General features: G+C 32.5%; 2 protein-coding genes across 2 annotated transcripts in view; both read left to right on the forward strand.

Moving 5' to 3' along the window:
* Positions 1-287: 287 nt before the first annotated feature.
* LOC111714876 (long-chain fatty acid transport protein 4) lies at positions 288-22,651 on the forward strand. Its single transcript, XM_023490090.1, has 19 exons — positions 288-437; positions 1,311-1,398; positions 2,587-2,665; positions 3,030-3,085; positions 3,839-3,942; positions 5,013-5,184; positions 7,716-7,835; positions 10,142-10,252; positions 11,112-11,172; positions 12,921-13,084; positions 13,736-13,818; positions 15,014-15,123; positions 16,431-16,495; positions 16,756-16,849; positions 17,008-17,075; positions 18,380-18,516; positions 19,087-19,177; positions 19,623-19,776; positions 22,188-22,651. The coding sequence occupies exons 2-19, from the start codon at positions 1,318-1,320 to the stop codon at positions 22,340-22,342; spliced, it is 1,905 nt and encodes a 634-aa protein (XP_023345858.1). The 5' UTR covers positions 288-437; positions 1,311-1,317; the 3' UTR covers positions 22,343-22,651.
* Positions 22,652-24,895: 2,244 nt separating this feature from the next.
* Positions 24,896-25,399, forward strand: part of LOC111714921 (copine-9) — a gene marked incomplete in the record, with an annotated part of 46,834 nt that continues 46,330 nt past the window's right edge. Inside the window, 1 exon segment of the mRNA XM_023490158.1 lies at positions 24,896-25,011. Within this exon segment, the coding sequence (XP_023345926.1) occupies positions 24,959-25,011 (53 nt within the window).

The raw sequence follows: 25,399 nt of genomic DNA on the forward strand, positions 1-25,399 counted from the left end.
CAGATTTTACCATTGCCATTTTCTGATAAAAAATGTCTTGAATTATAAGAATTTAATACTAAGTACGCATGATAAATTGAGGGTAACGGAGACAGAGTTAGTATCAAAATGTTTATAAATTGTATAGTAAACAAATATTTTTTATATTAAATACTTTTAGTTTTTTAAGGGTCAAAGTTTGCCCTTACTATCAGCTAAAGGAAGATTAAGTACATCTTATTGTCCGACTATCTATCTATCTATCTCATTATCTAACGTTATCTATCTAAGTTTAAGAATATTATCATAACTGTACAGTTTATATTGCAGTAAAGTCTTTGAATAGTGATATTTTATTTAGTCAAGTTGAACACTAATATCCTGATTTAGTCCAGTTGAACAACGAACTGTATATCCTGGATTAGTTTTGAGAGAAGGGCTGGTATATACTGGTTAAGGTAGAGAAAAACAAAATTTGTTTGTTTTATCTTAAAAGTTTTGTTCATCATATCTCTCTCTCTCTACCTTATCTCTATCTGTCCCCTCATATTCTTATAGCAGTTCAAATCTTAAAGATCTTTAGATAACTTAATTATGAACTAGTTATTGATCTAGTTCTAGTTCAGTTATAGATATTGCTCTAGTTCTTAATCTAGTTCTAGTTCAGTTATAGATATTGCTCTAGTTCTTGATTTAGTTCTAGTTCAGTTACAGAAATTGCTCTAGTTCTTGATCTGGTTCTAGTTCAGTTATAGACATTGCTCTAGTTCTTGATCTAGTTCTAGTTCAGTTATAAATATTGCTCTAGTTCTTGATCTAGTTCTAGTTCAGTTATAGACATTGCTCTAGTTCTTGATCTAAGTTCTAGTTCAGTTATAGACATTGCTCTAGTTCTTGATCTAGTTCTAGTTCAGTTATAGATATTGCTCTAGTTCTTGATTTAGTTCTAGTTCAGTTACAGACATTGCTCTAGTTCTTGATCTAGTTCTAGTTCAGTTATAGACATTGCTCTAGTTCTTGATCTAGTTCTAGTTCAGTTATAGATATTGCTATTGTTCAAATTCAGTTATAGATTTTGCTCTTGATCAGTTATAGACACTGCTATAGTTCTAGTTCAGATATAGATATTGCTTGCTCTAGTTCTAGTTCAGTTATAGATATTGTTCTAGTTTAGATATAGATACTGCTTGCTCTAGTTCTAGTTCAGTTATAGATATTGCTCTAGTTCAGATATAGATACTGCTTGCTCTATTTTTAGTTCAGTTATAGATATTGCTCTAGTTTTGATATAGGTATTGCTCTGTTTCTAGTCAAGGTCTGATTGTATCCAGGTTAAGTATGGAGCTGCGGAGTACAAACTATCCGTTCCTTGTCTGTCTACTGGCCTACCTATACTACATAAACTTCATCAATTTCAAGGTTTATCAGTGGTTACCAGATTGACGTGAAATAGAAAGACGACCAGAGCTGGAAACTTTTCTTTTTGATACCCATAATCCCGATCGTTTGATCTCAATATCCACTTTGGACACTTTTAATTTGAGGATCTATAATAAAGTATATGTACCTGCCCATATCTTCATTTTAGTTATTCATAACCTAATCAAAGCTCCCTTGAACCCCTGGCCGTAGGGTATGATTACCGTGCGGGATATCGAATCAAGATGAAATTAATCTGAAGATAAACAAAAGATTGAGATCAATCATCGATCTCGATATCCACAATAGCAATGATCTCGATATCCACAATGGCAATGATCTCGATATCCACAATAGCAATGATCTCGATATCCACATAGAAGAGTTCCCAGCTCTGTAAGCATTGATTGAATTACCTCATACACTAAGTTACAGCCGTGTATCGTATTAAATGGTTATTAAATAATTTCAAACAAAATAGTAGTTTTAAAGTCAGCATTCTTTTTTACATACATTTTTGGTAACCACTGTTTTTTTTAAATAGCGAAATCTCATTTAAAAAATTTTCTTTTTCTGTTTGTTTTTATCTTAATGAAATAGCAAATTTCCAATTCGTTTAAAACAAAGTTTACACATTATGATTTCGTTTTTCGTTTGTTTACCCTTGTTTACCCTTGTTTACCCTTGTTTACCCTTGTTTACCCTTGTTTACTCTTGTTTACCCTTGTTTACCCTTGTTTACTCTTGTTTACCCTTGTTTTCCCTTGTTTACCCTTGTTTACTCTTGTTTACCCTTGTTTACCCTTGTTTACCCTTGTTTACCTTTGTTTACCCTTGTTTACCCTTGTTTACCCTTGGATTTATTAGAAACGTTTCTACTTTCTTGTATATTGTGACCCAAGGTATAAGAAATTTAGAAGAAATTGAGTCTTTACCACAAACTCTGATTTTCTAATCCTTATATCTTTTTAACCCAATGTCGCAGACATTGGATATTTCAAACTATGTATTCCGTTTCAGAACATTATCTCAGTTTGAAATATCAAAAGTTTACACCATCAGGTTGCAAAGAAATAGGAATTAGAAAATTTGGGAATGGTGACAAAAACTCAATTATTTTCGATGTACGTAGTTATAATTTTTATTCCAAATATCCTGGAAGGCTTGAAATTACTAAATGATTGTCAGGTTAAGCTGTTAGTCCTGTTTATTGGATGGGTGACCACAGGAGGGGGATATATTCTCTACTTAACCTATCACACGCTAGGTTAATAAGATATAGTATCATAGAGATCCAGGCCGCTATGAAAGGTTGCATACATTTTCAAGAATGGGTCGACATTAAAGTGTGGCAACGCTTTGGCCATTTGAAAATGTCTCACCAGCAAAAAATTATTACATCGGCAAATTAGAAGTTTTGTTTTCAACGAATTAAAAAATATAGATAATTATTAAGGTCTATTTCTAGTTTTTTAACACTTGTTAAAATTTGCATCAAAAGATGCGTATCAAGCTACCGCACTTATTACATTCCAAACTACATAAATACCCGATTTTCCATATTTCAAAAATTGTTAGATTTAAGGCTAAAAACTTTCTTCTAAAAAATCAATTTTAATTTTTAATTTTAGGAAGAGACTTCCGTTTATTAATTCGAGGAATACCAATCCTTCTCAGTCTTGTCAGAGTAAGTGTTTTAGCAGTATATACTTATCCTTTTCTATATCTTTATCCTTATCTATATCTTTATCATTGTCTATATACTTATCCTTTTCTATATCTTTATCCTTATCTATATCTTTATCATCATCTATATCTTTATCCTTATCTATATCTTATCATTATCTATATCCGTATCTTTATCTATATCTTTATCATTATCTATATCCTTATCTTTATCTATATCCTTATCCTTATCTATATCTTTATAATCATCTATATCTTAATAATTATCTATGTTTCTCTATGTCCTAATCGTTTTCTGTATATTTATCATATATTTATATTTACCTATATCCTTATCTTTATCTGTATCCTATATCTTTATCAAATCTATATCCTAATCTTTATCTGTAACTTTATGATACTTATATCCTAATCTTTATCTGTAACTTTATCATACCTATATCCTAATCTTTACTTATATCTTTATCAAACCTATATCCTAATCTTTATCTGTAACTTTATCATACCTATATTCTAATCTTTATCCGTAACTTTATCATACCTATATCCTAATCTTTACTTATATCTTTATCAAACCTATATCCTAATCTTTATCTGTAACTTTATCATACCTATATCCTAATATTTATTTGTTACTTTATCATACCTATATCCTAATCTTTATCTGTATCATATCTATATTTATCATATCTTTATCATCATTTCCATTTCTATTTATATCCTTTTCTAAATAATATCCTGTAAATTTATCTAGATAAAAAGACGACATATGACGGTTCCTAAAGTGTTCCGTGAAAATATGCTACAGAGACCAGACAAGATTATGTTTTTTGATTCAGACTCTCATCTGACCTTCAGGTTTATATATAGGAGTAGGAGTAGGAGTAGGACAGGAGTAGGAGTAGGAGAAGGAGTAGGAGTAGGAATAGGAATAGGACAGGAGTAGGAGAAGGAGTAGGAGTAGGACAGGAGTAGGAGTAGGATAAGAAGGGTTTAGTACCTCATTTGTCAAGAGGAGTAGGAGTATAGGGTTTACATACAATCCAGATATATCTAGAGGGTTAAAGGAGCTAAGTAACAGGGTTGAAAACCTGCTCCTATCTCAAGGTTTACATAATATCATGTTATATCTAGGGGAGTAGAGGAGCTAAGTAACAGGGTTGGAAACCTGCTTCTATCTCAAGGTTATATCTAGGGGAGTAGAGGAGCTGAGTAACAGGGTTGGAAACCTGCGCCTATCTCAAGGTTTACATAATATTCTGTTATATCTAAGGGAGTAGGGGAGCTGCATAACAGGGTTGGAAACCTGCTTCTGTCTCAAGGTTGTCATATCTAGAGGAGTAAAGGAACTGAGTAGCATGGTTGGAAACCTGCTTCTGGCTCAAGGTTGTCATATCTAGAGGAGTAAAGGAGCTGAGTAACAGGGTTGGAAATCTGCTTCTATCTCAAGGTTTACATAATATCCTGTTATATCTAGAGGAGTAAAGGAGCTGAGTAACAGGGTTGGAAACCTGCTTCTATCTCAAGGTTGTTATATCTAGAGGAGTAAAGGAACTGAGTAGCATGGTTGGAAACCTGCTCCTATCTCAAGGTTTACAAAATATCCTGTTATATCTAGGGGAGTAGAGGAGCTGAGTATCAGGGTTGGAAACCTGCTCCTATCTCAAGGTTTACCAAAATATCCTGTTATATCTAGGGGAGTAGAGGAGCTGAGTAACAGGGTTGGAAACCTGCTCCTATCTCAAGGTTTACATAATATCCTGTTATACCTAGGGGAGTAGTGGAGCTGAGTAACAGGGTTGGAAACCTGCTCCTATCTCATGGTTTACCATAATATCCTGTTATATCTAGGGGAGTAGAGGAGCTGAGTAACTGGGTTGGAAACCTGCTCCTATCTCAAGGTTTACATAATATCCTGTTATACCTAGGGGAGTAGAGGAGCTGAGTAACAGGGTTGGAAACCTGCTCCTATCTCATGGTTTTATCAAGGGAGACACTATTGCTCTACTCATGGAGAACAGGATTGAATATATCCCAATATGGATCGGGATGGCCAAGGAATTCATTCATTTATTTTGTGCTTTGTCACCAAAATTTCAAGTAACCACCTTATTTTAAAATTGCCCGATTGACAACGGTTTGGACATTTATATAAAATATAAAGATGTCGCCGTTTTCAGACTAATGAATAATTGAATAATTGAACAATTGAACAATTGAACAATTGAACAATTAAACAATTAAACAATTGAACAATTGAACAATTGAACAATTAAACAATTAAACAATTAAACAATTGAACAATTGAACAATTGAACAATTGAACAATTGAACAATTGAACAATTGAACAATTGAACAATTTAACAATTGAACAATTGAACAATTGAACAATTGAACAATTGAACAATTGAACAATTGAACAATTGAACAATTGAACAATTGAACAATTGAACAATTGAACAATTGAACAATTGAACAATTGAACAATTGAACAATTGAACAATTGAACAATTGAACAATTGAACAATTGAACAATTGAACAATTGAACAATTGAACAATTGAACAATTGAACAATTGAACAATTGAACAATTGAACAATTGAACAATTGAACAATTGAACAATTGAACAATTGAACAATTGAACAATTGAACAATTGAACAATTGAACAATTGAACAATTGAACAATTGAACAATTGAACAATTGAACAATTGAACAATTGAACAATTGAACAATTGAACAATTGAACAATTGAACAATTGAACAATTGAACAATTGAACAATTGAACANTAACTTTACTGTTTACTTTCTAATCCCTATAACTTTACTGTTTACTTTTAAATTTCAAACTTAGATTATTTGATCCAACAGAATTCATAGGCTGAAATATCTAAAGTCTACGACATTGGGTCGCAAAAATATTGGAATTAGAAAATCTGAGTTTGTGGCAAAGACTTAATTCTTTTTGAGAGCTTTGGAGAAAGTTTTTATTAGATTCGTTTTGCAGAAACACCTGACAGAAAATAAAAGAAGTACTTTTCCACTATCCACTTATATTTTTTATTAATTGACATTACGGCCCCAAGAGACTCCAGCATCCTAAGAAATTAAAAATAAATTATAAAGTAGTATCTGGGGTTTCCAAAATGATATTAAACAACATTCCAAGTCAAAAACTATGTATTTTATGAACATTCAAAATGACCAAACACGTCATTAAATTATAAGAGTTACAATTTTCAAAAAAACTCAAAAAACGAAGTTTTTGAACTGTTCATTGATCGACCATTTTTAAGTATTACAGAAAGTATTGACATTTTAGAATAAGTAGTAAATATAGAAAATGAAGAAAAAATTATTTTTTTTGTTCAGTTCTACGGGTATGTTAGTGAGGTGCAAGTGCGTATCAATAAAATCGATGATTTTGGGGCTAAAACTGCTTATAAAAATATTAGTTGGTTTTATCTTTTAGACCATTATCTGGGATTTCCAAAATGATATAAAACATTATCCTTAGTCAAAAACTTTGGATTTTATAAAAGTTTTAAGAAATAAAATCCATAAAGATCAAAAGTTGCCAAAAAATCAAAATTTCCGGCGGCACCGGAAAAAATAGCCAAAAATAAAAAAGGTTAGGTAAGGAAGGAGGAGGATAGCTGGATTTTGCAATATACATGAATATATTGTATAGTTAATGGCGCAGAAATGTTTTCTGAATACTCCGGGAAATTTTGTGAATTAATTAATAATATGTTAGGATAGGATAGGATATAATAGGATTGGGTAGGATAGGATATAATAGGATTGGGTAGGATAGGATATAATATGATTGGATAGGATAGGATATAATATGATTGGATAGGATAGGATATAATAGGATTGGGTAGGATAGGATATAATAGGATTGGGTAGGATAGGATATAATATGATTGGGTAGGATAGGATATAATATGATTGGGTAGGATAGGACAGGATTTCATTTATTTTCATTTCATATTTTTATTCAACTACAAAGCACGAGATAATACAAATAACAAATCACAATTTACTATGTAGTTTGGACCCGCCTAACCAGAGTTGGTTGTATTGTTTGATTGGCCCATTACAAGCGAATAAGAATTGTAAATAAATAGATTGATGTACACTGTACAGTGTACATTTTAAACAAAGCAATGATGATTGGTTAAGATAGGAAAGAATATGATGGGATTGGTTAGGATAGGACAGGATATGATGGGATTGGTTAGGATAGGACAGGATATGATAGGATTGGTTAGGATAGGGCAGGATATAATAGGATTGGTTAGGATAGGACAGGATATGATAGGATTGATTAGGATAGGGCAGGATACAATAGGATTGGTTAGGATAGGACAAGATATGATAGGATTGGTTAGAATAGGACGGGCTTAAATATAACAGGATATTACAGGATTGTTTAGGATATAAAGGGTATAGATAGGATAGGATCGGTTAGGATAGGTTAGGTTTAGATAGTTATTCTAACTTAATGGGATTAACTAGTTAAATAAATGGTTTATTTAAAACTATGTATGTTGCCAAACCCATGAACCCTCTATTTATGTGGAAATAAAGTAACAACAATAAAATTTGAAAAAGTATTAAACCCTTGAATGTTCTGCAGCTATACTGGACATATCCTCTGAGCTGAAAACCAAGGATGGATTCAAGGTTTACTGTTTTGATGGATCCCCGGCCACAGATAACAACTGGATTGACATGAAAAAGGTAAAAGCTAATCCATTCTAACTTTGCAACCTATGTTTCCTCCAGTTTTTATTATCAAGTATTGGGACCAAACTAATTCTAATCTCAAATTTGCTTCGACGTAAAAAATGTCTTTCAAATGGGAATATCAAAAAAGGATGAGTATTCAGAGACGACTGTTTGGAATTTGTTTAGTCCCTTTTCTTACATTCGGTGTTTCTTGCGAACGGGGGAAGGCAGGCGGCCATAAGCCACAACATTTTCACCTTCCATGCCACATATTATCTTTTTTGTCTGTCGGCAGCCATGAGCCACAACCGTACGGTCTTCCATGCCACATCATTTGAGTCTTCCGGCAGTTATTACGTTTTTAAATGATAAATTTAGGTCAATTGAAATTGCAATTTTAAAAAGTCCTGCCGCATTACGCTGAAGATGATACCTTTAAGAGATTTTAGAAGTTTATTAAAGATTAATGAATTGTGTTTTCAGTTTATATACTGCTTTACATTTTTACAAAGAAAATTTGACAGCATTTTTGCAATTTTATCGTTAAATGGTGCAAATCTTCGGCGCTATGGGCGCCCTTTGAACTTTAAAATTATGTTATGGAGCATTATTATCGTTCATAATGTTTTAAAAATAAGCCATTTTAGAGGAAAGATTGAAATTATTTTTTGGGAAATAAGTTAAGCAGTTTACAGTAAAGGGATCATCTTTATTTCAATTTAAAACTTAAATATAAAGTTCTTTATATATATCTTATGCATGACGTCGCCGGATTTTTGAAAATCATAAATTCAATGCACAAAATTTATTATTGAAAAACGTGATAACTGCCGGAAGACTCAAATGCTGTGGCATAGAAGACCGTATGGTTTTGGCTCATGGCTGCCGGATAACAAAATAAGAAATATGTGGCATGGAATGGAAGAATATTGTGGCTTATGGCCGCCTGCCTTATCCCACTCTTCTTACAGGCCAAAACTGGCAAATTTCTGTGCTTATTCATTTAGTAAAATATTGAAATACTGAATTAAAGGCAGAAACCAAAATAAAGCTTTAAATCGTCATAATTTAAGAGTTCTGAGTCGTCTTTTTAAGTCTCGTTTTTGTAGATAACCCTGTAGATAATGTCCCTGTCCCATATACATGTCATAAAACGTTCGAAATGTTTAACCAAATCATGAAACGTCCCAGATGTTTAACAAATATTATGTAACGTGCTAGTTGTTTAGAGGTAAATTAGTTAATCTAATATTATGTAACGTGCTAGTTGTTTAAAGGTAAATTAGTTAATCTAAGATTATGAAACGTGCTAGTTGCGTATAGGTAGATTAGTTAAACATGCCATTTATTTAACTAAGATTATACAACGTGCTAGTTGGGATTAGTTAAACATGCAATTTATTTAACTAAGATTATACAACGTGCTAGTTGGGATTAGTTAAACAATTTATTTAACTAAGATTATACAACGTGCTAGTTGGGATTAGTTAAACATGCAATTTATTTAACTAAGATTAAACAACGTGCTAGTTGCTTAAGTGGAAATCAATTTAACGTGCCAATTCCTGAAATAAGATTATGAAACGTGGTTGTTCATTATAGGCAAATTAATTGAACGTGCCTTTTCTTTAAAAAATACTATGAAACGTGCTTGTTGTTTGGGTAACTCAATTAAATATGCCATTACTTTACCTATCATGAAATATACTAGTTGATTAACAAAGTTCATTAACTGTGCCCAATTTAACGTGCCAATTTAACGTGCCAATTCTTAAAATAAGATTTTGAAACGTGGTAGTTCTTTAACCAAGATTATAATAAGTGCTAGTTGTGGAAATCAATTTAACGTGACAATTCTTGAAACAAGATAATAAAACGTACTAGTTGTTAATATGTAAATAAGTTAAACATTACTTAAACTAAGATTATGAAACATGCTAGCTGTTTGACTAGGATTTTAAAACGTGCCAACTACAGTGAAACCCTTAATAACGAATACATCGAAAGAATTTATCAAATGTCGTCTTGACAATTTTTCAATGAGTTTTACACTATATTACGTAAATTTCAGTATTTGCGAAAATAAATAAATAACCATCAATATGCGGGAACAGTTTTAAAGAATTCCATATAATCATTTAATTAAACTAAATATCTGCAAGATTCCATTATCAGAAAGTGAAGAATACGACATTTTATGAATTCTTTCGATGTATTCGTTATTAAGGGATTCAAGGTATTAAACTATTTTCATAAAAACTTGATTTTTCGTGGATTTACACTTTAAAACTTTCCTTATTTCTAAATTAATTTTATAGGACCTGGAGAAATCTAGCTGTGAACCTGAACATAAAGAGATTGCAGATTCCATAAAGTTTAATGATCCTCTACTGTATATCTATACTAGTGGAACTACTGGACTACCAAAGGTACACATGGAATGAGAAAGGTCTCTGATTGATGCAAGGTTAATAAAAAATGGATAATTTCAACTTTTACAGCTTTAACGAGTCACAGAATTATTTTAATATTTCTCACTTATGTCGTCTTAAATTTATCTTATATTCTGAAAATCGATACATTAAATACATATTCAGGGTTACACTTACACACAAATGATAAGACTTCAAAAACGTATTCAGACATTGTTTTAAACTTTTACAGATCTAACAAAATTATTCTAATACTTCTCACTTTTTATCATTTTGTATTTAATTTGAAGACTAAATCACTAAATTGATTATTGATATTTAATAAGTTTAAGGTCGCTTTTAAAGTCTCATTCTTTCTATAGATAACCCTGTATAGAAAATATAAATACTGTTGGTTTCTTTGTTTTAATTAAGCGTAGGCTATACGGATTGGGTTTTAATTTAGTATGATACCTTAGTTACAACTTCGAGAAATTTTTTTCATTGTTATATATTTACAAAGAGTGGATACTCGAAGATAAAAAAAAAACAATCTTATATTGTTACTAAAAAGAGCAAAAGAACCCTGGTTTTTGAAAATTCGAAAAAATAATTTGATCCTTGAATACTCATGTGAGGCTAATATTTCCCAAAACATCGTGACAAATCTTAGAGATTTACGCTTGTCAATATTTTATTTTATATTTTCAAGCTTTTGGTTAATAACTACTTCATCCATGGGGAAGAGTTGAAAGTTTGTTGAAAACAAGCATAAAAAAGTTAAAATGTTGCCTAGAAATTATACAATTAACAAACCTTTCCGTCTAAATAGCCGAAGTTTTTCCAATAAAAATGAAGAATTCTATTTTATTTTCAGGCTGTTGTAATTAAACATTTTCGCCAGCTCTTTGTAATGGTTGCAGCTCATAAAGCCATAGGTATGCTTTGATTACAGGGAGTAATAAAAACAGGATAAATGAGTTGAGTTTATGCCACAAATCCAAATTTTACAATACCTATATCTCAACAACCAGATGATTCATACCTTTCATATTTCAAACTTACATTGTTTGATTCACCAGAATTCATAGTTCGAAATATCTACGGTCTACGACATTTGGTTTTAAAGAAATCGGGTTTAAAAAATTCAAGTTTGTGGCAAAGACTCAATTCCTTTTATTAATCCTATTCCACAGGGTGTCCCAATAAACAAAGAATAATGAAATTGAGTGACAACTTTTAAAATCGTCTTCTGTATCAGCTTTATTCGAAAACTTGATTTACTGAAGGAACGACCAGAGTTACCTGCAAAGGATGAGACTTCAGAGAAGACTGTACGGAATTTAATCTGCCATTTTCCTTATATTCATGATTAAATATGATTCCCTGCAACTATAAACTTACCTTTTTCTTTCACAAATTATTAAAAAGCTATTTAAAGGCCACATTTAAGGCATAAGATTAGATTATAAGTATGGACAGTAATTTTTGAAGTCGTCTTTACAGTCTTATTCATTGTGGGTAACCCTGCACTTAAAACAGTGAAAACTGTATTCCCCTTGTTCTTGTATTTCCAAAATGTGGTCTGCCTCATAATTTTTTAATCATTCCCTGCATTTTCTTAAGATACGATGAAAGAAGAACAGCTTTTGGATGTACTAGAGTCTTTTAATCTAATTTACAACTGCTTACAGTTAGAGGATTAACATTACGTCGACAAACTCTTCAATTAAATGGACCAGAGCTGGGAACTTTAGAATGGTGGATATCGAGATCAATGCTTGATCCTCCTTTTTCTTAATCTCGAGACTAACCTAATCTTAATTGTACTTGTATCCTGAAAAGCGTATAAAACCAACCAATCAGAGTCGCGAATCAGAAGCCGGAAAATTTGAAATTTTGCGCGCCATTTAAGGATAATATACAGAAACGGGAGGGACTCTCTAATTTTGAAAAACCGCGGTTTTTGATTTTGAGTGGATTAAGCAAGAAATCAAAAGTTTCCACATTGGATATTCGGATTAAGCAGTCGGGATTAAAGGTCCCATTCTAAAGTTCCCATCTCAGCTCCATTTAAAGATAGCAATACTCGATTCAACGGTTCCCTTAAAAGCGTTATCGGGATTAAATATGAATTAAATATCAAATTTTATAATTTTGAAAAATTATTATTTTTAATGGTGAGTTCTCTCAAAAGTGAATCGCGCATTATTAAACATTTGGAAACCTAGAAAAACGATAATGTTTTCCATAATATTGATCAGAGCAAGGTTATAATGCAAGGAAAGTTATTTTAGAGGTGTACGCAACTTTTGTACTGCAGTGTACTGTCACTGGGCGGTAATGTAAACACAAGACGGATGTAGAAGCCTGACATGGGATCAATCTTTCACATAAAAAATCAATTAAATATTCTGGTCATAAGAAACTATTATGTGAATTATCAAAAAATTTCAAAATTAAATGCTTTTATCCTCCTCGGATACTAAACGAACACTGATGCAGCTATTCTTGTTTACAAATTCCGCCCAGAGAGAACTGGTTTCAATCCGTAAGCAGAGTATACGCGAATGCAATTAACTTTCCTTGTATTATAGCCTTGGATCAGAGAAAGGTCTCAAGGGTATCGTTGTAAATCGGGCATTGACATGTTTGTCTTGAAGGTCACTTGAAATTATGTTTAAAGGTTTGTCCAGTGATGATGTTATTTATTGCCATTTGCCGCTTTATCACTCAAGCGGGGGACAGATTGCCACCGGCAGCGCCGTCATGTATGGCACCAAGACCTTCATCAAGAAGAAGTTCTCCGCCAGCGCTTTCTGGAAGGACTGCGTCACCTACAATATCACGGTCAGATTTTAGAAAATATTAATAGGAATGTTGGAATGTTTACTAATTTTAAATATTTTTTTCTTCTAGATTTTCGTTTAAAATAACGCAGTCTCTTTAAACATTAATTTTATGATACAGTGGGCCACATAAAACTTTGGAATAGGAAGATGACTTTTAGGCTCGAGTTATGATTTGAAATTATAGTTCAATAAATATGGAACAGGAACCTAGCAGTGTACACAGACCCATTTCACTTTACAAGTCAATTTTCAATCAATACATATTAAAACTATTTGTTAGTGAACAACATTATAACACTAAAATTTTTAAGGATCTGTTTGGTGCACCGTCCCATTTGTCTGATTATTAATTTTATAGTCTGTGTGTATACTGTGCAGCTTTCTCTAGCTGCTTTAAAGTCTGCCCGGTTCTTGAAATAAACAAGATTGCTTAAATTGTGTTTCCTATTCCACAGTTATATGCGTCTCACTGCGTAAACGACTAGAATTTCTTTCTAACCCCGTAATTTTTGTTCTCTAGATTAACACATAAATTAAATATGGAGGAAACTTAAACCGAATAACACGGAAAAATTATTTTATTATATTTTTGATTAAATTTATTTTTGCATTGTTTATTGTTCCTTCAACCTTGCTTTATATGGTATAGGCCACCCAATATATCGGGGAAATATGCAGATATCTCCTGGCATCTCCCTCCCATCCAGAGGAGAAATTACATCAAGTTTCCAGGTACTCTTTACACCTTTTAAAGTATCGTAGATCTTGAGGCTTGATTTCGATATCTAATGTGGACATTTTGTAACCACGCAGAAGATTATACAATAACTTTATACCTTCGGGGTATAACCATTAACCAAACTATCCTGGGTATTCGAAGAGGAATTAGAATGATTTTCAACTACCAAATTTACATGTATGCATATTTACATATTTACATATCAAGACAAACATCGGTAAATTGACTAATATCTTCGTTAATTTAGTAACTTTGTTAGAATAAATTTAGGAAAACCCAGAGTGTAAGTAAACTAATTCTAGCATAAAGGAACTGAGTACTTGCCACAAACTAAAATTTTCGAATCCTTATATCTGAGGATTAGAAAATACTACCAGTTTGTGGCAAGTACTCAGTTCCTTTATCAATTATTGAAGACAAGCTTATGCAGGGTTACCCACAAAGAACTTTTTAAACGACAAAAAACAGAGGTTAAATTAGTCATCTACATATAAATACTTCATTAAATACTAATACATAACTCTATTTAAAATATTCAATGAAATCTGTTAGGTCGTCTTTAAATTTTCATTCTTTGTGGGTAAACCTGTAGTTCCCATTTTACTTTAATTTTGTTTTTTGTTGATCTCGCATCAAAAAGTCTGAAAACTTTAACTTTTCTTAAAAGAAATGGTTAGTTCTACAACATATTTAAAAGTTTGTTGCATTTGATTTGATTTTTTCTTGTTATTTCTAACTGTTCCCTTTTTTCAAGCCTTCAAAACATCTCAAATTAAATTATAAATTCTAAAAAAGAAGCTAAAACGGATATTCTAAATTAAAGCCATAGATCAGTAACAATACAGATAGAACACTAGATGTCGTCTTTTCAAGATTTAAGGGTTTTTCGTGCACAATAACCCTGAGGCAGAGGCCCAAATGAGTTTCGCGCATGCTCTCTCTCTGTCTTGTAATTCAACACGGCAAACAAGAAACTTCTTTGAACTTCTGCCTCAGGGTTATTGTGAACGAAAAACCACTAAATTTTAAAGAGACGACATCTGGTGTTCCATCTGTAGTGTTATTAATCTATGATTAAAGCAAATAATAATGACTGCACTTTTATCCAAATAAATTCAAGATTAGACCTAAATTCACAGGAAATGCTCGTTTATAAATATTTGAATGATAATTTTACGAAATCTTTAGAATGTTTGGGAACGGTTTACGTCCTCAGATCTGGGAAGAATTTGTATCCAGGTTTAATATCAAGAATATCTCAGAGTTCTATGGAGCAACGGAGGGAAACTCTAATGTAGGTAGGATACGGAGATACAGAGAGTAACTTATATCATAGTGGCAGATAGAGATACGGAGGGTAACCTATACAACTGTATGATACTGAGATACAGAGAGTAACTTATACATTGGTAGGATACGGAGATAGGGAGAGTAACTTTTACATTAGTAGGATAAGAGGATACGGAGAGTAACTAATACATTGGTAGGATACGGAGAAACGGAGAGTAACTTAAACCTTGGTAGGTTAAGAAGATACGGAGAGTAACCTATACATTGATAGGATACGGAGATACGGAGAGTAACTTATACATTGGTAGGATAAGAAGATACGGAGAGTAACCTATTCATTGGTAGGATACGGAGATACAGAGAGTAACTCATACATTGGTAGGATAAGAGGATACGGAGATACAGAGAGTAACTCATACATTGGTAGGATATGGAGATACGGAGAGTAACCAATACATTGGTAGGATAAGAAGATACGGAGAGTAACCTATTCATTGGTAGGATATGGAGATACGGAGAGTAACCAATACATTAGTAGGATAAGAAGATACGAAGAGTAACCTATTCATTGGTAGGATACGGAGAGTAACCAATCCATTGGTAGGATACGGAGATACAGAGAGTAACCAATAAATTAGTAGGATAAGAAGATAAGGAGAGCAACCAATACATTGGTAGGATACGGAGATACGGAGAGTAACTTATACATTGGTAGGATAAGAAGATACGGAGAGTAACCAATACATTGGTAGGATACGGAGATACGGAGAGTAACCTATACATTGGTAGGATACGGAGATACGGAGAGTAACCAATACATTGGTAGGATAAGAAGATACGGAGAGTAACCAATACATTGGTAGGATACGGAGATACAGAGAGTAACCTATACATTGGTAGGATACGGAGATACGGAGAGTAACCAATAAATTAGTAGGATAAGAAGATAAGGAGAGCAACCAATACATTGGTAGGATACGGAGATACGGAGAGTAACTTATACATTGGTAGGATAAGAAGATACGGAGAGTAGCCAATACATTGGTAGGATACGGAGATACGGAGAGTAACCTATACATTGGTAGGATAAGAAGATACGGACAGTAACCAATACATTGGTAGGATACGGAGATACAAAGGATAACTTATTAATTAATAGGATACGGAGATACTGGGGTTAACTTTAACAAAGGTAGGATACCGAGATACGGAGAGTAACCTATATAAAGGTAGGACACGGAGATAGGGAAGGATACGGAGATTAAAAACTCTTATTTTCTAAAGAAGAAGATTTTTTTGAATTTAATATTTTCAGTGAATAATGAGAATAAGGTTGGAGCTGTGGGATTTGTAGGAGTTATTGAACCACGTTGGCTTCAGGAACGTTTAAGATTTATTTCAACTTTTAAACCAAATATATAATTCATTTGTATCAATATAATGCTCGGAACCATTTCTCCCACAACAATTTCATTTTTAGCACAAAATACGAAAATACGAGTATTATATAAATTTTATTTCTCAAATAATCATCAAATCAAATTAAAAGGTTTGAAGTCAATTTCAAATTAGAAAGTTCCTACCTATTATTTAATAATTAATTCATTAATCCTAATTAAATCTGAATTTGTTAAGTTTAGGAGATCCTACTTCCTCTGATGATAATTAAGGTTGATCCCGTTTCTGGTGAACCTATCAGGGATCAGGATGGATGCTGTATTCGTTGCAAACCAGGAAACCCATGAAAATAAAACAAATGTCGGCCATTTTTAAACTAAAAAGGCGCCTCATTTATTTGGGTGAAAAATTCGCCATTTTAATTTTTCTTTAATAGATCCAAATTAAATAAAAATATTAGGTTTTAAAGCAATAATTATTTTCCTGGCGGGAAGGAGAGGCAGGGGAGTTTGTTGGAAAGATTGTAAAAGGAGATCCTATCAAAGAATTTAATGGATACAAGGAAACCAAATCCTTTTCTTATTCTCACTCATCCATTCGAGGATTTATTTATATTGTACATTGTGCATTTACAGAGTCCTAACAATTTTGAGCAAGCATTTTAAGTTAACCTACATTTATAAAATTGTTTGGTTGTTTAAAGCTGAAAGTTACGCTTTGTTGTAACCTTGACAAGATTAAGTAATTTCATAAACAAAAGACCCATTAGGTCCCTTGAAATTAGTTCTGTTCAAACAACGTACAATATTTTTTCCAAGGTGGGTGAATTATACTTCTTCATCAAGGGTGTATACGGGGGGCAGTGCCTCCCACTAGACCTGTGAATGCCCCCATAGAACCCACTTTTTAAATCTTAAACTGAGGAGTGAAGAACATAACAAAAATAGTGTGCAAAAAAGTTTAAAAACTGAGCTCATATCGGTGGTCGGTATTAATTATAATTGACGTTTCTCTAAGGGTTATTAATATTGAAAAATATTATACGAATTGGCTTCCTGTGAACAACAATTAGATATTTTTTGGAAATTGTTTCGTCCGAAATAGGCATACAAATACAAAGTTAGAATCACCTCAATTTTTTTCATTTTTCGTCATGTTCAAAATTTCATAAACTCGCCTTTAAAATTATTCAATTTAATTCAGTAAATCCACGAAGCATGATCAACTCATCTAATCCTATTGATGGAGAAATATGAAAATATTTTCAATAAGAAACCTATACGTGGTAATATTTCAACTTTAATAAATACTATCTTGGGAACCCAGCTGGCCTTTAAGAAAAACTATAAAAGTCAACCCACAATCCAACAAAAGAGGAGATCTCGATATGTACAATTCTAAAGTGTTCAGAGCTGAAAACTTTAGAATGTGATATCCTTAATCCCGATCTGTTAATTAATCTGGAGATTAAGTTCATGAGGAATATAAGCAATATTTAATCTGGAGATTAAGCAAAAGAGTGGATTAAGCATTAATCCTGATATCCACCTTTCTAAAGTTTTCAGCTCTGCTCTTGTAAACCTTTGATATTTGAAAATTTAACTAAATGATCTTGCAAATGAATTTGAAATAATATCAGTTTGAAAAATTTTAATGAAGAAAATTAGAGTGTGCAGCGAGTAATCAGTTCCTTTGTTAAAAACATCATCATCTAAACAAAGGTGTTTATATTATATACCACCCTCCCCCTCCCTCCCTTCCTCCACCTCCCCCTCCCCCTCCTGAGATTGAGGTTTTAGCCAAATCACGGTTATCAAAACAGAGGTGTTCAAAACCAAATAAATAAAAGATCTTGGATTATCTCAGAGTAAGAGTGATACAGAGAAGAAGATTCTAAGAAACGTGGTGAGGAGAGGGGACATGTATTTCCGCTCCGGGGATATCATGTGTATGGATGAGTTCGGTTGGATCTATTTTATGGATAGAGCAGGAGACACGTTCAGGTAAGGGGTGCATTCATTAATGGCATTTTTAATAACATTAAAACAAGTTTTTATTTCATACCTTTTTAGTTTTCAAAATAATGAAAATCTAGCAATATCATAATACATGAAAAATTATAAAACCTAAAAATTCAATTATCTTTAAATCTTCTTCCAAGCATGAAATTTGAAAGAAGAAATAATTTATCTTTCAGAAATATACGCCAATCTTCACAATTATTTTTTTAAATTGTTCAATTGTAATATTTTTTTTCCTTGATTGATTTTAGAACTATATACAAGTGAACATTGAACAGAGGTTTACTGCAATGTCTATATAAATATTGTACAAGGTTAACCTCAAAGGAAAATAATTAAATGACCCGAAAAACAATCTAAAGGGTGAACTTTGTCGTCTGTCTTGAATCAATGAGAAGTTGAAAACAAAAGTAGAATTTAGAAAATTGTCTCATATTTTCTGGTTCCTCCTGTACTTTACTGTACTGTACTGTACTGTACTGTACTGTACTGTACTGTACTGTACTGTACTGTACTGTACTGTACAGTACTGTACTGTACTGTACCGTTAAGGTGGAAGGGTGAGAATGTTTCAACTGCAGAGGTTGAGGTTACTGTTAGTAAACTTCTTGATGGACTTGCAGTTGTAGCTTACGGAGTACAGGTGGGACATATTCATAGGGTTCAGGTGGGATATATTTATAGGGTTCAGGTGGATGTTTAATAAATATATTTTCTTCTATTCAATCAAACTTTAGATAATCTTGAATCTACCAAGGGTTGTTGTATTGTTATGTTGTTCAATAAATATATTTTCTTCTATTCAATCAAACTTTAGATAATCTTGAATCTACCAAGGGTTGTTGTATTGTTATGTTGTTTAATAAATATATTTTCTTCTATTCAATCAAACCTTAGATAATCTTGAATCTACCAAGGGTTGTTGTATTGTTATGTTGTTCAATAAATATATTTTCTTCTATTCAATCAAACCTTAGATAATCTTGATTCTACCAAGGGTTGTTGCATATTCATAGGGTTCAAGTGGGATATATTTATAGGGTTCAGGTGGGATATATTTATAGAGTTCTGATGGAAAATATTTCCAGATCCCTGGTCTGGAGGGTAGAGCCGGCATGGTTTGTATCCAGGCGGAGAGTAGTTCAATAGACCTGGAGAAGATGATCTTAGAACTATCCAACCAGCTCCCGTCCTATGCTAGACCAATCTTCTATAGGTTCAGCCAGGACCTTGATATTACAGGTATACTTTGCCGAGGTTCATATACAGTACCAGACATTTGAAATGGCCGGTACATGATATCTCATGGTCTCTTGACGCCCCTGTGCTCAAAGTAGAAGTTGTTTACGGCGGCTGACGAAAGCCGAGATTGATAGTTTTCTTAAATGTATTTTGAATTATCTTTACCTTCTCTTATCACTTTTTGTTAGTAAAACCCGATCAAAAAGTATTAAGTTACTGTCTGGTTTTTAAGAGAGACACAAGGATAAATAAAGATAAAGAGCCGTCATATAGAGCAAGATTGATCAAATCTAATAATGTTTTAACCAATAAGTCCTGATATCCTAGAGTCCCTGTGCACTATAGTTTCAATAAAAGTGAATATTTCCATTTACTGTTATAGCATCGATATAAGGATTTATCTCTGATTGGATAATGAGATAGATAGAAAGATAGATGTTACCGCCATGCAATTTCTATTGGTTCAGAATAGACACCAAAATATGGCTGAACCCTGATTGGATCAGGTGCTAATGGACTCGGCGTACAGGAGTGTGTGATATTAATTTCATTATGATCAGGTAATAATTAATCTTTGCGAGAAAAAAAGTGAAGTATTTGGTTTTTTTCAACACCCTGCAGGTGATGGGACCCGACCTGATAAACCTGGCCAACAGCATGCCCAGGAGGATCCTGAAGGATTTCAGGACAAATAGCACACTTGTATGCCGATTCCATTAGTGCCTGATCCAATCAGGGTTCAATCATGTGTTTGGTGTATATTCTGAACCAATAGAAATTGCATGATGGTAACATTTATCTTTCTATCTATCTTATCATCCAATTAGAGATGAATCCTTCAATCAGCTTTAAGCAGTAAATGGTAATATTTACTTCTAAACCGAAGTGATAGAGGGATGGCTAAATACTAGCTTTCTTTAATTTATGTATTTAACAAAAATATCATTACAAATTATCCTTTTAAACTCATTTATTTGAGACACCGGTCAATTCAAATGTCGGGTAGATACTGTATATTCCCCGCGCCTTGCGTTAAATTTTGATTTTTGTTGAAGAGATAAAAATAGGAGTATTAAAAGTAAAATGATAGTATTACTTAAATGATTTGTGTTTGTTGTATTTAAAAAACATTATTAAACTGACCTTTTAAAGGGACTGTAAAGGAAAAATGAAAGGGGGTATAGGCTGAAAGCTAATCACTTTAGCTCTTGATCGCGACCCATGTAATATTATCTGATGTCTCCTGTTTCGAGAAATTGAAATAAAACTGTGTCAAATTTATGCGAAAATTCATATATGTAAAATTTTGAAAATCTTAAACTTAAATCACGTGACCAGAACTATCACCAATGGCAGAGCAGTATTCTGGTCACGTGTCTCCGCCTGTATCATGTGACAACTTTACTGCACTGACATTGGTGAAATTTCTGGTCAAGTAATACGGACTTATAAAAAATATTATGAATCAAATCTATGAAAAATAGAAATAACAAATATAAAATTAGAACTGGAGTAAAACTAAGTTACAATTAGCTTTCTCTGGGATATCATCGTTTTCAGATTGGTTGCTTATTTGCTCAATATGATCTTTTTAAACCCACTACTTTTATACAAAATTGTATATAAATTAATTTTCGTATAAAATTGACAAAGTTGTATATCAATTTCTCGAGATAGGAACATCAGACATAACTTTCATGGGTCGTGATCGATAGCTAAAGTGATTAGCTTTCAGCCTATACCCTCTTTCATTTTTCCTTTACAGTCCCTTTAACAAGTTACGTGTCAGATTCCCAAAATATTAAAGATATATTTTTTTATAAAATTAGTCATTTTAAATTGCGGTTTCCGTTTAAACGAGAGCTGCGGATATATGCTACAGATATAAAGAGGAAATTGACCGAATTTATCTCATCTGAGAAACAAAAACGACAATATCTAACTCATTCTTTCTCAGATAAAGATGTTAATTGAAGAAAGGGTTGACCGGAAATTACGTATACAGTCCCCTTAATTTTCTTTTTTTCGTTAGGTCCGAGCTTAGTTTTAAGTTTTGTATCAGACCACACCTTTGGTTTTAAACCTTGGGAATTGAGTCATTAACCCCAAACTCTGATTTTCTAATCCCCACATCTTTGGAACCCGATGTCGTTTACCTTTGATATTTAACACTGAATTTAGACCAAATAATAATAAGTTTGAAATACCAAAGGTTTATCAGTGTTGGAAAGATACAAGAATTAGAAAATTTGAGTTGTGTAACAAAAACTCAGTTCCTTTGTCTTAATTTAAACAAAAAGAAAGAAAAATAGAAAATTTGAATATTTTTGATAAGATTAACAACACTGGAGACTTTTAGATAAACGTGATTAGTTAAAACATATTCTGTCTATTTAAAATTTTACTTGTAGGAACCTACAAACTGAAGAAGGTTAAGCTATGCGAGGAGGGGTTTAATATATGCTGTGTATCCGACCCTATCCTATTCCTGGATAGAAACCTCAAGCTACATACACTAAACCAGGATATTTACAACTCAATCATAGACGGGACAATCAAACTTTAGATAATCTTGAATCTACCAAGGGTTGTTGTATTGTTATATTGTTCAATAAATATATTTTCTTCTATTCAATCAAACTTTAGATAATCTTGAATCTGCCAAGGGTTGTTGTATTGTTATGTTGTTCAATAAATATATTTTCTTCTATTCAATCAAACTTTAGATAATCTTGAATCTACCAAGGGTTGTTGTATTGTTATATTGTTCAATAAATATATTTTCTTCTATTCAATCAAACTTTAGATAATCTTGAATCTACCAAGGGTTGTTGTATTGTTATATTGTTCAATAAATATATTTTCTTCTATTCAATCAGAAATTGTTCATTGATCTAGAAAAAATCAGACATGAAATAGAAAAAGAAATAAGACATTTTTCTCTATAAACTTATCAATTAATGTAATTGCCTTATGTTATTGATAGTACCACATGTTTTTACTTAACTTCTTGATTTCAACTCAAATACAAATAATGTGAAATAAGTAAACTTACGATTAAAAAACATATTTTTACATAAAATTCATTCATTTAAAATCTAGCAAAAATATAAAATTATCCAAAAAGTCTTAAAAAGTCTGTTGTATTTAATTTTTAAATTCACTTGAATATAATTTTCATTTGAAAATGTACGGAAAATATCCGTGAAAACGTACCCGTTTTACCGTAGTAAATTTGAATTTCCGATTCGGGTCAATCTTTCCGGTCCCAGTTTGTACTGCACCGCACGGACATTTGGTTGATAAAGAAGACAATCAACAGGACTAGTCGGTAAAACAAGGTTTTTGCGGTCAGACTTTGTGCATCATATAGGTTGAACTTACTTTCACTAAAGGGGCAGAGGTGCGTGAATGGGTCAAAAAGTTGAGAGTAAAAAACTTCCACGCTGGGAAAGAATTAGTTCACCTTATTCCGTCCATTTACAAGGTTTCAGCTAAATTGAACCTAATCTTTTCTGTAATTTAAAAAATGTTCTCTCCTTTTATTATTTTTCTGTTTAAAATTAACTCCACGACAACTAAATAAAAAAATAAATTCTTTTATTTTTATTCTAAAAAACATTTTAATTTTCCTCTAAATTGCTACAGTTTCGCGTTTGATAGATTTAATACAGTGGTCAGCGTTTACACCAATACAATGAAAACGACTTTTTTATGTAAGTTTTGATTTTTAGCTTAAACTTTTTTCAAAATATAAGTTTACATGTTTATGTGTATCCATGCTGTTAATCAAGCTCGGTAGAAATTAAAAATTAAAATCGAAAGTCGTCTTCAATGTGTTGATATAGGTTGTGAATTAAAAGCAGAAAATGTAAAACTCTGTGAAAGAATGAAGCATAACCACCACTCACGAGATACTATCCTTTCTTCAGAACAATGGGTCGCAAAGTCAGCAGTTATAATATCTCAATAACATCTCTACAGACTACAGAGTACTACAGAAAAGAAAATGTGGAGCAAAAATATTTATTTTTTAGAAAATTCATATTTTTTCAAACTACTTTCTGGGATCGAGAAATCTCCTTTCATGGAGTAGTGATTACTCCCTGGGATCCATCATGGAGTATTAACTACTCCCTAGGATCCATCATGGAATAGTAAATACTCCCTGGAATTCATCATGGAGTATTAACTACTCCCTAGGATCTATCAAGGAATAGTAAATACTTCCTGGAATTCATCATGGAGTAGTGAATACTCCCTGGAAACCATCATGGAGTAGTGAATACTCCCTGGGATCCATCATGGAATAGTAAATACTTCCAGGGATCCATCACGGACCAATAAATGCTCCCTTGGATACATCCTGGAGTAGTAAAAACTACCTGAGATCCATCATGGAGTAGTAAATACTCACTGCGATCCATTCTGGAGTATTAAACACTTACTGGGATCCATCATGGAGTTGTACACAACCCCTGGGGTCCGTTTTGGAGTAGTTAATATTCCCTGGGATCCATAATGGAGTATTAGCGACTCCCTGGGATCCATCATAGAGTAGTAAATACTCCCTTGGAAACATCCTGGAGTAGTAAACACTCCCACTAATTCATCTTGGAGTAGTGAATACTCCCTGGGATCCATCACTGAGTAGTAAATGCTCCCTTGGATACATCGTGGAGTAGTAAATACTCCCTGGATCCATCACGGAGTAGTAAATACTCCCTAGGATCCATCACAAAGTATTAAATACTCCCTAGGATCCATCACAAAGTAGTAAATACTCCCTTGGATACATACTGGAGTATTAAACACTTCCTGGGATACATCATGGAGTTGTAAACACACCCTGGGATCCATCATGGAGTAATTAATACTTCCTGAGATCCATAAATTCATTTTTTTGGTTTTGTTTTAGAAATGGTTGGGTTAGGTTGTATATAGTATTTACGACGTAATTTTAGATAATCTTGAATCTACCAAGGGTTGTTGTATTGTTATGATGTTTAATAAATATATTTTCTTCTATTCAATCAAACTTTAGATAATCTTGAAAGGGAGGAGTATAACAAGACAGCCTCGAGAAACCATCCCTACTCTACTCTAGTGTTCTCCGGCCTGTATTCAGAGTAGGATAAATTCTCCGGGTTGTGTTTAAAACAGGAGAAGATAATCCTATACCATGTCAAGAGTCCAGAGTGTTGATACTGTCGTCCAACTCTCTGTATCGTGCAAGTAAGAAAAAAAAATTGAAAATAATTTTTGCAAAAAAAAATATTTAATCTTTTTTTTATATTTATAACCTTTATTTTGGCATGTTTGCAACGCTAAAATGACAAAACGGATATTTCAAGCATTTTCTTTATTTCATGTTTAGAATTTTTGTTGCTTAGTATTTTTTAAAAATTTTTGTCGTTGACATGCAAAAATTTCCTTAAACGTGTAAAAAATTGCTTATCTTTATATCTGTCTATCTTTATATTCTTATTTCAATCTATCTATCTATTTATCTATCTATCTATCTATCTATCTATCTATCTATCTATCTATCTGTGGGCCAAAATTGCATTTGGTTTTGAAAAGTTAAATAAAATTCTTGGATCTTGATTTGATCAAATAAAAA

This window comes from Eurytemora carolleeae, unplaced genomic scaffold (assembly GCF_000591075.1).
Source record: "Eurytemora carolleeae unplaced genomic scaffold, Eaff_2.0 scaffold120, whole genome shotgun sequence".
Classification (NCBI taxonomy): Eukaryota; Metazoa; Arthropoda; class Copepoda; order Calanoida; family Temoridae; genus Eurytemora; species Eurytemora carolleeae.

What these genes read in the sequence shown, in the direction of transcription:
- LOC111714876 (XM_023490090.1), top strand. Translation starts at nt 1,318, where the DNA reads ATGGAGCTGCGGAGTACAAACTATCCGTTCCTTGTCTGTCTACTGGCC. An exon ending in TTGAACCACGTTGGCTTCAG is followed by an intron (nt 16,496 to 16,755) that starts GAACGTTTAAGA and finishes TGTTAAGTTTAG; the next exon opens with GAGATCCTACTTCCTCTGAT. An exon ending in AGAGCAGGAGACACGTTCAG is followed by an intron (nt 18,517 to 19,086) that starts GTAAGGGGTGCA and finishes TGTACCGTTAAG; the next exon opens with GTGGAAGGGTGAGAATGTTT.